This window comes from Coffea arabica, chromosome 7e (genome assembly GCF_036785885.1).
Source record: "Coffea arabica cultivar ET-39 chromosome 7e, Coffea Arabica ET-39 HiFi, whole genome shotgun sequence".
Taxonomy (NCBI): domain Eukaryota; kingdom Viridiplantae; phylum Streptophyta; class Magnoliopsida; order Gentianales; family Rubiaceae; genus Coffea; species Coffea arabica.
In genome coordinates, this window is record NC_092323.1 from 12,921,100 (window position 1) to 12,935,785 (window position 14,686).

General features: G+C 35.7%; 2 protein-coding genes across 2 annotated transcripts; one reads left to right on the forward strand and one right to left on the reverse strand.

Moving 5' to 3' along the window:
- Positions 1–66: 66 nt before the first annotated feature.
- On the reverse strand, positions 67–1,881 carry LOC113701720 (14-3-3-like protein 16R). Its single transcript, XM_027222481.2, has 4 exons — positions 1,249–1,881; positions 694–816; positions 392–508; positions 67–300 (listed from the first exon to the last, which is right to left on the reverse strand). The coding sequence occupies exons 1-4, from the start codon at positions 1,726–1,728 to the stop codon at positions 250–252; spliced, it is 771 nt and encodes a 256-aa protein (XP_027078282.1). The 5' UTR covers positions 1,729–1,881; the 3' UTR covers positions 67–249.
- Positions 1,882–9,346: 7,465 nt separating this feature from the next.
- LOC113701893 (lanC-like protein GCL1) lies at positions 9,347–14,589 on the forward strand. Its single transcript, XM_027222778.2, has 5 exons — positions 9,347–9,744; positions 9,873–10,060; positions 11,733–11,844; positions 12,975–13,448; positions 13,829–14,589. Exons 1-5 carry the CDS (start codon positions 9,583–9,585, stop codon positions 14,168–14,170), a joined length of 1,278 nt encoding a protein of 425 aa, XP_027078579.1. The 5' UTR covers positions 9,347–9,582; the 3' UTR covers positions 14,171–14,589.
- The last annotated feature ends 97 nt before the right edge of the window (positions 14,590–14,686 follow it).

A 14,686-nucleotide genomic window follows, 5' to 3' on the forward strand; every position in this document is an offset into this window, starting at 1 on the left:
GCAAAATGCATTAAATCCTTTAAGTAAAAGGAAAGCATCAAGACTATCTAAAATAAAGCCCAGAAAAGCATCAATCTCTGAAGCTGAAAACAGCATAAAAAAGCAAGAGCAGTGCCTTAACAATATGAAATAACAAAGCCCTAAAACTAATGAGAGCTCAATATTAGCTTCAATCCGCTCCCTTTTTGAATTTGGTAGCACATTACAATTAAGCATAAATTGAAATCAATCCTAATACTTGACAGCTTTCTACTCATTATCTGGCTTTGAAGCTTCCTTGATTTCTTCAGTGCCATCATCCTAAATCAGAACCAGAAATAAATTTACTCAGCCTAAATCATCAATTTGACTAAATAAACAAACAAACAAAAGAAAAAGAAGAAACCATTACCTGCATGTCTGAAGTCCACAAAGTAAGGTTATCACGCAAAAGCTGCATTATTAAAGTGCTATCTTTGTAAGACTCCTCCCCTAGTGTGTCCAACTCCGCTATTGCTTCATCAAAAGCCTAACCACACCAGACATACAATAAAACATCATACGTATTATTGATCTCAACTGATTATTTGGACATGCAGCTAACTTCTCACTTGAGAAATCTGGAATCAGTGTCCACTGCCCATAAACAACAAGAAAATAGAATAGGCAAGACAGAAACTGACATAAACAAATTGTTGAAAACTCATCACAAACCTGCTTGGCAAGATTACAAGCTCTGTCAGGAGAATTCAGAATCTCATAATAAAACACTGAGAAATTGAGGGCCAGTCCGAGTCGGATAGGATGCGTGGGAGCAAGCTCTGCGTTTGCAATATCCTACAAAGACAGGAAAAACATTTTTTTCACTTCACCTCACCAATGAAAATTTTCAATTTCTTAACAGTTAGCCAAAAACGAAAACCATCCTCACCAAATACATGCTAAATGCAGGAATAGAAAAAAGCTCTCTTTATTAATCCATAAGAAAACCAGGAAAGAAATGCATTCTACCAACTCCTACTAGCTTCAAATGCGCATGTAAACAACTTGCTTATCTTAAACCAAGAACAAAAGTCACACATCCTGAATTACATGAATGCATAAACGATATACTTCAAACTAGCTTCAGATCGGTTACGGAAAGTCAAAGGCAATAAAATAATCTTATTTCCAGTCTACTAATAAATAAATAAATCCATAAATATTAAACTGTTGAACCTAACAAATGTACAGAGAATAAATAAATAGACAAATGTAAAAAGAAAAAACCTGAGCCGCCTTGTAAGCCGAGAGAGTGTTCTCGGCGGCTTCCTTTCTCTCGGCTCCAGTTTTAAATTCAGCTAAGTAGCGATGATAATCGCCCTTCATCTTCAAATAAAACACCTTAGAATCTCCAGTGGCAGCGGAGCCGATAAGTTTGGAGTCGAGCAGCTTCAGAATGCCGTCGCAGATCGACGAAAGCTCAGACTCAATTTTAGATCTGTAACTTTTAATAGCGGCCACGTGTCCTTCGTTGCCACGGCTCTCCTCTTTCTGCTCGATCGACGAAATGATCCTCCAGGAGGCTCTCCTAGCGCCGATCACGTTCTTGTAGGCGACGGAGAGAAGGTTGCGCTCCTCCACCGTCAATTCCTCGCCGCCCTCAGCCGCGGAGACGACTTTTTCCATGAATTCTACCATCTCTTCGTATCGCTCAGCCTGCTCGGCCAGCTTTGCCTTGTAGACATTCTCTTCACGCGGTGAAGCCATTGGTGAGTTGGGGAATTTTAGAGAGAGAAAGTGTGAATTGTAGAGAGACAAAGTTAGAGTGTGTGACCGTGTGTGTGAAATGGAAGACGAAATCGAAGAGCGGTTTTATGGAGTCCCCCGTTTTAGAGTATTTTAATATTATTGTGATTTGTGGAGTCCCCAAAAAAAAATTAGAAAAGAGAGAAATAAGTGGAAGCGTATTTGGAAAATTTTGGGCTTCGACTACAAGCCCAAACCAATAGATATTGATCATGGGCCGAGGACGGGACTAGTTCTTTTCCTGGAAGCGTTAATGTGGCCGAAAAGAGAGTCCTCGAAAAGTCTTTCTCTGAGTTTTTGTTTGGATAGTCAATTTTTTTTAAAAATTTTTGCTTGCACTATAAATACATCTTTTAATCACTTTTTTATTTATTCAACCATTTTTCCATTTCACATACAATGCATCATAAAAAAGTTGTTACAATATTATCCAACAAAATTTTCAAATAATCTCTTATCTACACACACTTACTCGAATGAGATTAAAGGAAAATCAATGGTTCAAAATCATGTAAGTTTATATTTAGCTTTAGTCAAAGTATATATTGTTGTGTTACAGCAATTCAAATGCAAATTCAAAATAAATTGCAGTATTATTTCAAAAAATTTTAAAATGTATAAGGATTATCCCAATTTGAGACTTTTCAAACACCCAATGATTTATTCCCACCTAAATTTCCTTAACTGCACCATCCTAATAACAATTGGCTCTGTTTGGATTGTAAATTATTTGAGATATTTTTACTGTAGCACTTTTTGTGATGTGATGTATGTGAGATAAAAAGGTAATTGGGAAGATAAGAAGGTGTGTTGAAAATTGTAATGATGATGTAAGCAAATAAATTTTGGCAAATAATCCTCTATCCAAATACCGGCATTTACACAATCTTCACATCTGCTATTTCTTCTTGTTTTTATTTTTCTTTTTTCTATTTAAAGTAATTTATCCAACTTTTAGCATTTAACTTTTTTTTCCCTTACTTCATTTATTCAAATTCTCTAGATTTTCATGGCACCATTTTAAACAACATTGGCGCCAATGGTGCTAATTATTCATGTATGACCAAAATCTGAAGCGGACGGTGTCCCTTTGTTTCAAATCATACATTTAAAGGGGCAAAATGAACTAAAATGTTACTTTAGTAGCTAATGTGAGACTTTGTTATAGTCTAAGAGCATCTAATGTAATTTGGTTGAATATATAGAGTTAAAAATTAATATATATGTATCTAATTATATATATAATATTTAATTTAATTAGCTAAAACTTATAATAATGATATTATTAGTTATATGCATTATATAATGTATATTAGTATATGTAATATAATTAATATTATCAATTATACTAATAATTATACATGTTTACTAATAAACATTACTAATTAGTTATACCAAATTTATTAATACATTTATACTAAATTTCTAATTACACATAACACAATAACACTTTTTTCTTAAAAAAAAAAGCACGATAATGACTTAGTGATTGTATTTGTGTTAAAAGTTAAAATTTGACTACTTTAATTGTATTTGTTTCATCTGTTGGATTGTATTCAAATAATTTTTGTTTGATTGTTTTTATGAGTTTCAATTGTAAAATTATAATAAATAATAACTTGGTGATGTGTTCATATTTTATTATTTAATTATTTACTAAAATTTGAATATAATAAAACTATATAACAAATTTTTTTAATCCTACAAGTGCTCCCGTGGAGGAAGTGGGGCGAGGGTAGCGGAGAACGGGACTGGGGCTGGGGGAATTAATGGCGACGGAGCGGGCGGGAGAGGGGTCCCAGCCCCGCCCCCGTTGGCATCGCTAAGTTCCCACGAGTTAATCATTGTTTTTTTTTTCCTCCGGTCAAGCTTAAGGGCGAATCGTTCTTCACGCGCAAAGATTGTTGCAGGCCCATCAATGGACGATTATTGCATTGACCGGTAACAATGATGCAAGGGCGACTTTGGGTTCTCGATTAGTACAGAGTCAAGAGTAGACTCAAAACTGACCATAGCCATTTGCATCTTGGGGCCGGCAACGTTTCACCCATTTTCTTTGTTTTTTTTTTTCGACGTTATTTAATTTTTAAGGTTGAAGTATACATAATTCAATAGTGGATAATCTTATCCACAACCAGCCAGTATCATCCCTTATAGGATAATCTTATCAAAGGAGGGATATACCTAAACTCTGGGGACGTGGAAGATGTCAAACGATGTATATACTATCATAATAACAGAAGTGTATATATTGACAATCTATATAAAATTAATTCGATCATAATTTAATTGCATCCAAATATATTGACTAGTTAAAAATGTGATGTTATTTTTAAGCATCACATCGTAGGTAATTTTGCTATCTTCCTAGAATTTTGCAGTAGGTCTAACTGGCTCTTATTTGGATGCATTTTAATGTTTGTTAGATACTTAGATCATCTCGTTTATGATAGAACCGACCTTAGTCGACTTCCAATCTTCTCTTCTCTATGCTATCCTTTGCTGCATATATATATATATATATATATATATATATATATATATATATTCCTTAGCTCATTTCTATCATCCGTGGTGATAGTTGTGGACTCAAGTCTGGCTACCTTTGCTCCAAGAACTTCCCCTCCATCAAGAGTAGGGCTGTCAACGACCCTGATCCGGATCGGATCCGTCAAATTTATCCGGGTATGGGTAGGGATTTAATTCCGTTACCCGGATCCGAATCCGGATCCGTTTTGTCAAACAAAAAACGGGTCGAGTATGGAATATAGTATTCCGACTCGTATTGGACCCGGATCCGGATATAAATAGATTAATAATTTAAAAAATATATATTTATTAATATAATTTGATTAGGATGATGTATTTGAGTAATCAATATAATTGGACCCGGATCCTAATCAATATAATTTGATTACGGTGATGTATTTGAGTAAGGTTAATTTGATTTCTTTTCTTATTTGATTTTTTTTGTATTAGTTAGAAATTAGTTTATAAATATATGTTTTTTTCTCATTTTTGTTAGGAATTATAAATTTTGTTAGTTTTTTTTTCGGGTAGACCCGGATCCGGATCCGGAACATAGAGTAAAAGACCCGTCAGATAAACGGGTCGGATGCGGATCCGATATAGTGTGCCGGGTCCGAGTCTGGAATAATGAATTCCGGCCCGGACCCGGCCCGTTCACAGGCCTAATCAAGAGAATCCGAAGAGGACCCTGATTATGTTACAAGAAACAATTATGGTGGTTGAAACTTGCCCAAAAAAAAACAAAGGGAAACAAAAAAAGTGGTGGTTGAGATTCATGATGGGTGTTCTCGTAGTTCACATGGTCATGCCTTCCACTGCTGGGTTGGATTTTTGGCGTGGGGCTTCCAATTTATCACTTTGTTTCTTGATAACCTTGGTCATCCTCCTCCATCTCCTCCTTTTCCAACTCTTGAACAAGTGGAGAATGCACTTGGGATTGTGTTCTTGTCCTCTTTTGCGGTATATATATCGTAGTGTTTATATATCATATATGATGACCACTTGGACCTCAGGAGATGCAGAGAAAGTTAGAGAGGAGCAGGAACAGGAACAAAGTTGCATGCATGGTTCCTACTTCCCAGCAGAAAGCAATAGAATATGATAATGCTATATATAGTTAGGTTTGACTGAGGATTTTTATAGCTCTGTCAATTTCGAACCGTATTTTGCCATCGACCATTAAGTTTGGTGAATTTCTATTTGGTCCTCCAAAGTAGACTGAAGTATCGACTCAGCCATTGAAAGTGCTTTAAGTATCAATTAAGGCCTTTAAAATTGAGAATTTGGTTTCAAATCAATCCTTCGCCTTTTGAAATTAACATTTGAAAGTGATTAAGTAACAATCACGGCCTCAAAAAATGAGGATTTTCCTTCCGCATAAAAACCTCCCTCCCATTGCTTTAAAGGTCGTGAGGCATTTCAGGCTTCTCAATATAACTAATTTAAAGAATGTGTAAAACTATAGGCTAAACATTATTGTAGAATTAGTGATTAGGAAATTAACTTCCGTCTGATAGATTAGGGTTCAATCTTGACCGACAAGTTTGATATAAAAAGGGTATGGTGTAGTGGGGGGGAAAAAAGTATTTACAAAAAAAAAAAAAAAACTAAACACCTAAGTAGGGTAAAACTTGCGTTGGATGCATGTTGTAAGCTTATCCTTTTTTCCAATATAGTAGTAGCATATTAGCATGTCTTAATAGGGCTTGGCTATTGAGTATTATTGATTTAAATTGCTTTCTCTTTCTTACTTTCTGTGCATTCGGGCATTAGAACTTCAAGATTGTTGCTTGTTCAAAAACTCGTCTTTTTCCTCCTATATATAACGTATAACTTGGAGTAGATCAGACGCAATGAACCAGATGACAAGCATAGTAGGTACAAGAAAACGTACCTGACATTTTAGGTGTAAAAGTTTTCTTTTTTGTTTTCCTTTTTAAACTTAGCACATAGAAGCTCAACTTTATTAGTAATTTCTTCCATCGCAAACAAACAGAAAAAGTTTATTTGGATAAGAGTTTATTTGGATGATTTATTTGAGATAATTACTGTAGCACTTTTTGTGATGTGATGTACGTGAGATAAAAAGGTGATTGAGAAGATAAAAAGGTGGTTGAAATTTGTGAAGTAAATTTTTTTATTTGAAATCAAGTCTATCCAAACAAACCCGATCCCCATCTACTTGAGAACGTCATCTGCAATTACTTGAGCTTTTTTGGCAGTTGAAAATTTCTCAAATTCCATTGCATCTAAGATCTAAGATACAGAAGAAGATAGTAAGGGGATCATTGTTTGGTGGTTCTGAGAAAACCCTTAATGATGTTTTGAAGTTGGTGAATTGAGATTGGAAGAGCAAGAGGCGAGAAGCAAAGCAGCAGACATACTCAGATCAGAGGAGTTATTTAGCCTATTTTATGTTATTTAGGAAAGAAATTAATTGGTTCAACGTCTCTAGAGCTTGTGAGTCATTACTTACTTATATTTTGAGTTGATACTGTCATATATGAAAGATTAATCTTTAGTGAATAGTTATTTACTTATATTTTGGGTTGAAACTGCCATATAGGAAAGATTAATTTTTAGTAGTAATACCTACTTTTAGAACCTTAATGAAGTTTAAGATACTTGGGTCAAAATTAAATAAAATTTTGTACTAACAAGTAACCATTTCTAAAGTTGAGAAAGCTTTAAAAATTTAGTATGGTGACTAAAGTTGAAATAGTAAGAATTAAAGGTGTTATGTTGAATTATCCCCTTCCTCTCTTCCTCCCTGATCCTTTAATCCCACATTTTCATTTGCTTAATGAATAAATAACAACAAATTCTAAAACAACCATTTCTTGAAACTGCTTTTATGCGATCAACAATTTGTTTCTTTAGAGACCTGACTAGACCAAGAGGAAAACCAAGGAGATGCTATGACACCTCTCTTGGATTGTTTTGGCTGCAAGTGAGGTTTGAACTCCCCAACTACAGTCCAATAAGGAACTTAAGTCCCTCCTTGGTGACCATTGAGTTCAAATTTTAGGTGAAGATGAACATACACATAATTGCTTTGGTACATTAGGAGGCGAAAAATAAAGAAAAAGATCATTCTCCTGCAGGCTAAACTTTGGATTTTGGTAAAGAGAGGAGAACCAATCAATCAGAGGTGGAATGTCTCTTATGGTTTTGTTTTTGGTTTAAACTTTGTCATTACCACTTGCCGCAAGCCCATAGTATTCCCGACAACATTAAAAACAACAAACGTCATCCCTCAAACAAGGACAATCGTTACAGCAGCTATTTTAATATAAGTATATTTTTTAACATATTTTTTAATTATTTTTTATTTTTATCACTTTTATATCTCACATAAATCACATTATAAAAAAAATATTATAATAATTATTTTAAATAATCCTATATCCAAACAGTAAGCCCAAAAGCTAAATATTCAGAAACAGGTAAATTGAGACTGAACAACCCCCCATGTGCTAAAATTGGTCGGTTTCTTTAGTGATCAATGATATCCACAAACACCTCAATAGGGATTTCACACCTCACAACGACCCCACCAATTTGATCTTTTGATGATATTTCTTCCAAACAAATATATTTTTTTGCAGTCATTTTCTCTCTTGGAATGGTAGCTAATGGATATCAAACTTTCGAAGTTCGAGAAAATTTCATAAACTTGCACATTGAGCACGAGTCAAACAAAAAAGAAACTTTGTTTAAAAAATTCTACGAGCTTAATCACCTACAACAAGAATTGTTTCAAATGATCAACTTTAGAAGTTGCAGATTGTTAAGAAACTTGAACATTAAGCACGAGTTAAATGACTTTGATCAAGAAATGCTGTGGCCTTAATCACCTAAAATAAATTTTGCCTCAAAGGATCAACTTTAGAATTTTGAGATTACTCAGAATCTCCCACAATGAGCACCACTTAAAAAAAAAAAAACCTTTGATTAAGACATGCTATGAGCTTAATCACCTACAATAGCCCCTAACAAGCAGCTCGTATGGTAACTGCTTTCAAATTTTCACTCGAGGTCGTCATTTCAGGCAGGTTCTGCACAGTTGTATGAAATTAGTCTGGTGTAAGTTTCAGACAAAAAAAAAAAAAAATCACCTGTAATAAAATTTGCTTCAAAGGAAAATTTTTAATTGGTAATTTATGTTGATTTGTTATAATTAATAGTGACTTGTTTCATTAATTACTTAGTGAATCAAAATCCACAGCTAATTCCCATCAATACTTTTGTTTGCCGCTTGTTTCCTCTATCTTTATCTCCTCGTCCCTGGATTCGGGGTTGTCAAGATCTGATCCAGGTTGTGCGTAACAAAAGTTTCAAACATAATGCTGATGTAATTTTATGGCAAGCCTTTATAGAAAAATTAAAAACCATTGAATATTAAAAGATATTTATTGATTATATAAGCACATCTTCATCTAACATTCTACCACACTTCTTTCAAATAATTTATTTATTGTGATAAGCCACAAACTTACGAGGTTCTCTTACATATTTTCTCCTAATCCTAAAAGGGTTATCTGTGACAGGAGAAATGATTAATAGTTAACACTAATACTAATTACATACGTACTTAGTTAGAACTAGGGATTAACCTATCAAGCACCGCATTAACTCATTGCACCTATGATTGACGTTCATGCGTTAACGCAATTAAATTGTGTTTAGCTTACTATATAAATACATTCAAACACAGAGTAATTATACTTCTGTGTTTAGATATTTTTTAAATTAATTATACCTTTGTTTTAAAAGACTAACACCTGAAATTTTTATTAAAGAATATTTATTGAGCGCCGTCACTCATCCCATGAATTTCACCATTTTTTTTAATAAGCGAAAGGAGTTGAATTTGAAATTATTTACTTACAATTCCTTCCAAAAAAAAAAAAAAATCTAAATCTCAAGAGCTCAATTGATAACGTGTCGCGTGTCACCTCATTACCCAGTCACATCGCTAATCCGTGAAACCCCACCAGTCCACCGCATAATTTATTAGCGCCCGGTCCCTACTACTACAGTCGAACAACACTTGAACTATAAAGTTTTTATTCCCTTACTAGTAATTGCAATCTTGTTCAGAGCTGAGACTTCAAATTGGACATTTGAGACACAATTGCTATATATATGCCTTTCTCCCTCCTCATTTTCGTAACATTCCTCTTGGAAAGAGTAATCTCTTCTTCCTTCTTGGTTGCTTGAGAATTAGCCCAGATCAAGAAATAGGCAGAGAAGAGAAGGAACAGAGCGAAAAAGAAAAAGAAGATGTCATCTTCAATTGTGAAATATGCTTCTCAGGAAACTAACAGCACCCATGAAGATAATAAAGAGCGGATTGATTTGCTACATGGGTCTGATCTAACGGCTCCTAATCTGTCTCTCCCAGCTGAAACCTTACTCCAAGCAGCCATTTCTTTGAAGGATAAGGTATGCAGTTCATTAAAGATTAAATTTTTATGTAAACATCACTGGGATGGTTTATTTTTATGTGTATTATTGTTAGTTGGTTGAGATGTTTGTTGAATGTTGGGTGGTTGTGGCGGGCAAATGATTAGGTGGTGCAAGTCACATGGCGAGGACAATGGAACGATTATGGCAATACGGATCCAACTATGTATACGGGTTTGCTGGGAACAGCTTTCACCTGCTTGCGGGCGTATGAGGCTACTGGTAGTCTTCAGGACTTGAGCTTATGCACTGAGATTGTTGATACTTGTGCTTCCATTGCTCGTTCCTCCACCAGGTTAGTGTAAAAATTCAATCTTTGTAGTGGATAAGTACATGTTTATGTTTGATGCGTATGATTAAGATGATGACATCGAATTTTTTAAGCATTACTCTAATATAATATTTGACTAATTTTTAAGGTACTTGAAAAGTTTGTAAAAAGGGATATGCTGAGAATCTGCTCTGACTGGCTCTGCTCTCTATTTAGATGAGATGAGATTATATATCCCATCGCAAATATGTCACTGACTCATCTAAGTTTTTAAATGCTTAGGATATTATATCATACATAACAAAAGCGTGAGCTGAATTTAGTGGATGATTCTCATGTCTCAAGTGTTGAGACATTTTGAATTTTTTTTTTTTTTTTGGTATGACATGGCTAAACCTTGGGATGTATTGTTGGAAGACAATTTTAGATGCGACAATTTTTCTCCGAACTCCTAAGAATGGAGGTAAAAGATCATGAATGTGGTCCAAATATAGCTAGCATATGGGGTTCAAGTTCAAGATATATTGATGTTAAACAATCTTCTGCTGTTGGACTGTGGGATTCAAGTGTCAACCTAAGTAGAAATCTGCTGATTTAAGACTCAAGGACTGTAGTTGTCCGCTTCATTTGATGATCATTTGCTTCTTGCTTTTTTCCTCGTTTTGTAGATCCCTTGATGATATGTGGTTCCCACTGTAATCCTATGAAATTGTATTGGAAAAAGAACTCATATTCATGTTGTGGTTATTCTTGCGCTTCCTAAATTCCTTTTTAACTGCTGAGGACTGTATTTGATCTTTGATGCTTCAAGCATTGAGGTAAAATGAGAGGAGAGAATAGGGAAAGGAGATTCCTGGGACACTGTCAAAACCATGGTCACGGGAAAAAGGACTAATTTGATTCATTGGATTCCACATGCAAGAAACTTAAATTAGCTTGATAGAGATAAAGTTCATAAAGCAATGATCATTTTCTGGAAAGAGAAGAAAGTGAAGAAGAAGGAAAAAAAAAACTTAGATTTTGGGCAAGTAAAAGCCCATGGAATGAATGTTCTACTGAGCTCTTGCTGTTTGAGTTATATATCTAGTCATTTAAGTTGGTACTTAGTTTGAAACATACATGTAAGACTTTGAGATTCAAGGATCGTGTTAAACAGTGATAGTGATTTACTCTCTTTCGTCCTTGGACAATTGTCATTAAAATGAGATGTGTATGTAATATGTATAAATATTTTTTCCATTATTAAAAAGATACCGTGCAACTTTTTGAAATATCAAATGCATAAATGTACAATTACAGCCTTATCTTTGCAGCATACAAATTTACAAGATCTTTTGGCTGTAATAAAAGTGAAGGGGACAGGTTTAATATCTGCTGCAATATCTAAAACAAAGTATGAATTTATATATTGCTGGGCTATTACCCAAGGAATCTTGTTTCTGATTACGTCTTCAGGAAGCTTTTGATTCACTCATTGCTTTCTCATTCTTAAATCGTGGAAACTGTGTTTGGATAGAGTATTATTTGAAATAATTACTATAATGCTTTTTGTGATGTGATGTATGTGAGATAAAAAATAGTTGGGAATATAAAAAGGTGGATTGGGAAATGTGTTTATGATGCAAGCAAAATATTATTTGGGATAATTTAGCAATCCGAACACACTCTTACATCTTTATTGAAAACTGTGGACCAGGCACTTGACTTTTCTGTGTGGGAGAGGAGGGGTCTATGCTCTTGGTGCTGTGGCTGCAAATTATTGTGGGGACCAGCAAAAACGTGACTTATATATGGACAGATTTTTTGAGGTATCAGGGCTATAATTTGCATTTCTTTTCCCTTGTCCTTTTGCATTCAGTGATCAAACCATAGTAATATGAATTAACTACTTCGGTTTGGCAAATCTGTGCTGTTGGTCAATGTGTGCGTTTAAATGACTGGTGACCTAACTTGTTCACTTATGATAGACCAAATATTTACTCATCATGACTGCAGCATGCAGGGAAGCATTTACCTGATATGAATCTTTTTCCAGGATACTTTGTGAAATTGCACATGACGATAAGATCATAGTTGATTATAGCTCTGACAGTCTAATTAAAAGATGATTTCAGGTTACTTTTGGTTTTATTCTAGTGTCATACGAAAGTCAATATTTATCAGCCAGATTCATCTATATGATTTTAGACAAAGACATCTCATTATGCAAAAGGTACTTTTATCAATTGGTTTTGTCAACATTTGGAGGATGGAACCTGCCATCTTTTGACTGACAACCACCTTCTTAGAAGTAAAAAATTAGATGTCAATGGCGGAGGTTTATGCGAGAGAGTTTTAAACTTTACTTAAAACCACTAGGTGGGCTAACAAATCACTGCAAAATTTTTTCAAAAGTTTGTCGAGAGGATCCAACAGCTTCTTGGCTTTCCAGATGCCAGCATGTCTTTATTAACAGAAAAATTTTTCCCTGCTGTCTGTCACTGATTTCAAGTCATAGTATGGATGAGAAAGATTATGCAGCTTTGAACAACTGGCTGAATTTGCTTTTATAGATAAATGGGTTGTGTCTGAACCCACTGTGGATAAAATGATTGAAAAGTTTAAGTGGACAATGATGATAGGCCTCCGTCCTCAGGTTGATTCTTATGTTTTGGCGTATCTAGGAATCCATGTAGATATCTTAGCTAACAAAGTAGCTTCCGCATGGACTCAGATCTGACCCAAGGGAACCAACTGGCTGGGGTAGGGTTGAACTATCTCTCTGCTGGCATTAGCCCTATCTCATGCCTCTGGCGATTAGTAAACTTGTGCTAAATCCATGTAATCCCAACAACTTTGAACATTTAATTTGTCACGTGTGTGTGGCATTTAAAATCCTCCATCAAGTTCTAGATGCTCTTGGTGGTGCTGATGTCTAAATGTCCAAATGTTTTGGTAGGTGGCACAAGAAAGAGCCCTGCCTGTTGGACCCGAGGAAGGTGGATTTGGAATGTCATATGATCTACTCTATGGACGTGCTGGTTTCCTGTGGACTGCTTTGTTCATAAACAAGCACTTGGGAGCAGAAGCAGTCCCTAGTGATCTTCTTATGCCAGTTGTTGAAGCTGTGCTAGCAGGGGGCAGGGCAGGTGCTTCTGATAATGCGGCCTGCCCATTGATGTATAGATGGCATGGAACAAGGTATTGGGGTGCAGCCCATGGCCTTGCAGGGATATTGCATGTGTTACTTCACTTCCAAGCCCTTTCTGCAGATGATATTGAAGTCGTGAAAGGGACCTTAAGATACATGATGAGCAATAGATTCCCTCGTAGTGGGAATTACCCTGTAAGTGAAGGGAACCCAAGGGACAAGCTGGTTCAGTGGTCTCATGGTGCAACTGGCATTGGTATCACCCTTTGCAAAGCATCAGAGGTAAGGGGTTTAATATCAGACTGAAATATTCCAAAGATATATTGTTACTGTCAGACAAAATTGGTTAGAGATAGGTGTCTGTAAACTCCTAAAATTTAAATGTCAAAAAGAAGTTGGCCTGATATCAGAGTAAAGTGATCTAGAAAGACTAGATGGGGAGACTAAAAAATTTTTGCCAAGCATGTATACAGTTTGTTAGCATGCAAATTGGGAAGAGCGTCTTTAGGGATTTCAATATTTACAATGTCAAAAAGTGGTTGTCTTTTGTGTCCCTGGAAAACGACAGAAATGAGCCCTAATCTTGCAAATTGAAAATGTTATGGTTCTCAAAGTGTGCGAACAATGTAAGGTTAATGATCTTCTTTCCTTGGTGTGTGCAGGTGTTACCAAATGACCGGGAATTCCGTGATGCTGCCATTGAGGCTGGGGAAGTTGTGTGGAAGAGTGGGTTGGTCCAGAAGGTAGGTCTTGCCGATGGTGCTGCTGGGAATGCTTATGCTTTTCTCTCCCTCTATCGTCTGACTGGAGAAAGCATATATGAAGATAGAGCAAAGGCATTTGCAACCTGCTTGTATCATGATCAAAGAAATGCGACAACTTCAAGTCCTTCTACTGGAGCAGATCATGCCTATTCTCTTTTCCAAGGACTAGCTGGGGTTGCTTGCCTATGGTTTGATTTGCTTGCACCTGAGAAGTCCAAATTTCCAGGTTATGAGATTTAGACTTTTTAGCTCAGAAGAGCTGGAATGTGAAACGTAGTGTTGCTTACCCTGCAACTTCTACGTTCAGCCCGGCAGCGATCTGAACAATGGAGAGAACTCTATATTCTTGAATAGACTACATATGATACTAACTTCGTGTATATAATAAGTTTATAGCATGACTCAAAACATCGTGTGACCGGGAAATCTCCTCATCTTATGTACAATTATGTCCTGGCAAACTTTCCCCCGCATGAAACTTCCCAATGCCAACGTAGCTTAACAACAATCTTTACCATGTTGTATTGGTAGCTGTAACTCTAGATTCGATCTCGACCTCTCTCAAAAGGCCATCACATCTTTTTTGACATGTTACTTAGATGATGGCTTTACTTATTGTGAATGCTACTCTTCTTAAAAATTTGTTGCGTTGTCCGTGATGTATTGCTTGCCCAAATTTCTGCTATCTTAGCCTCTGGTATGTGGCATGATTTGCAAGAAATGGAGTTTGATCCATTGAACTGAAGCTTACGTGCT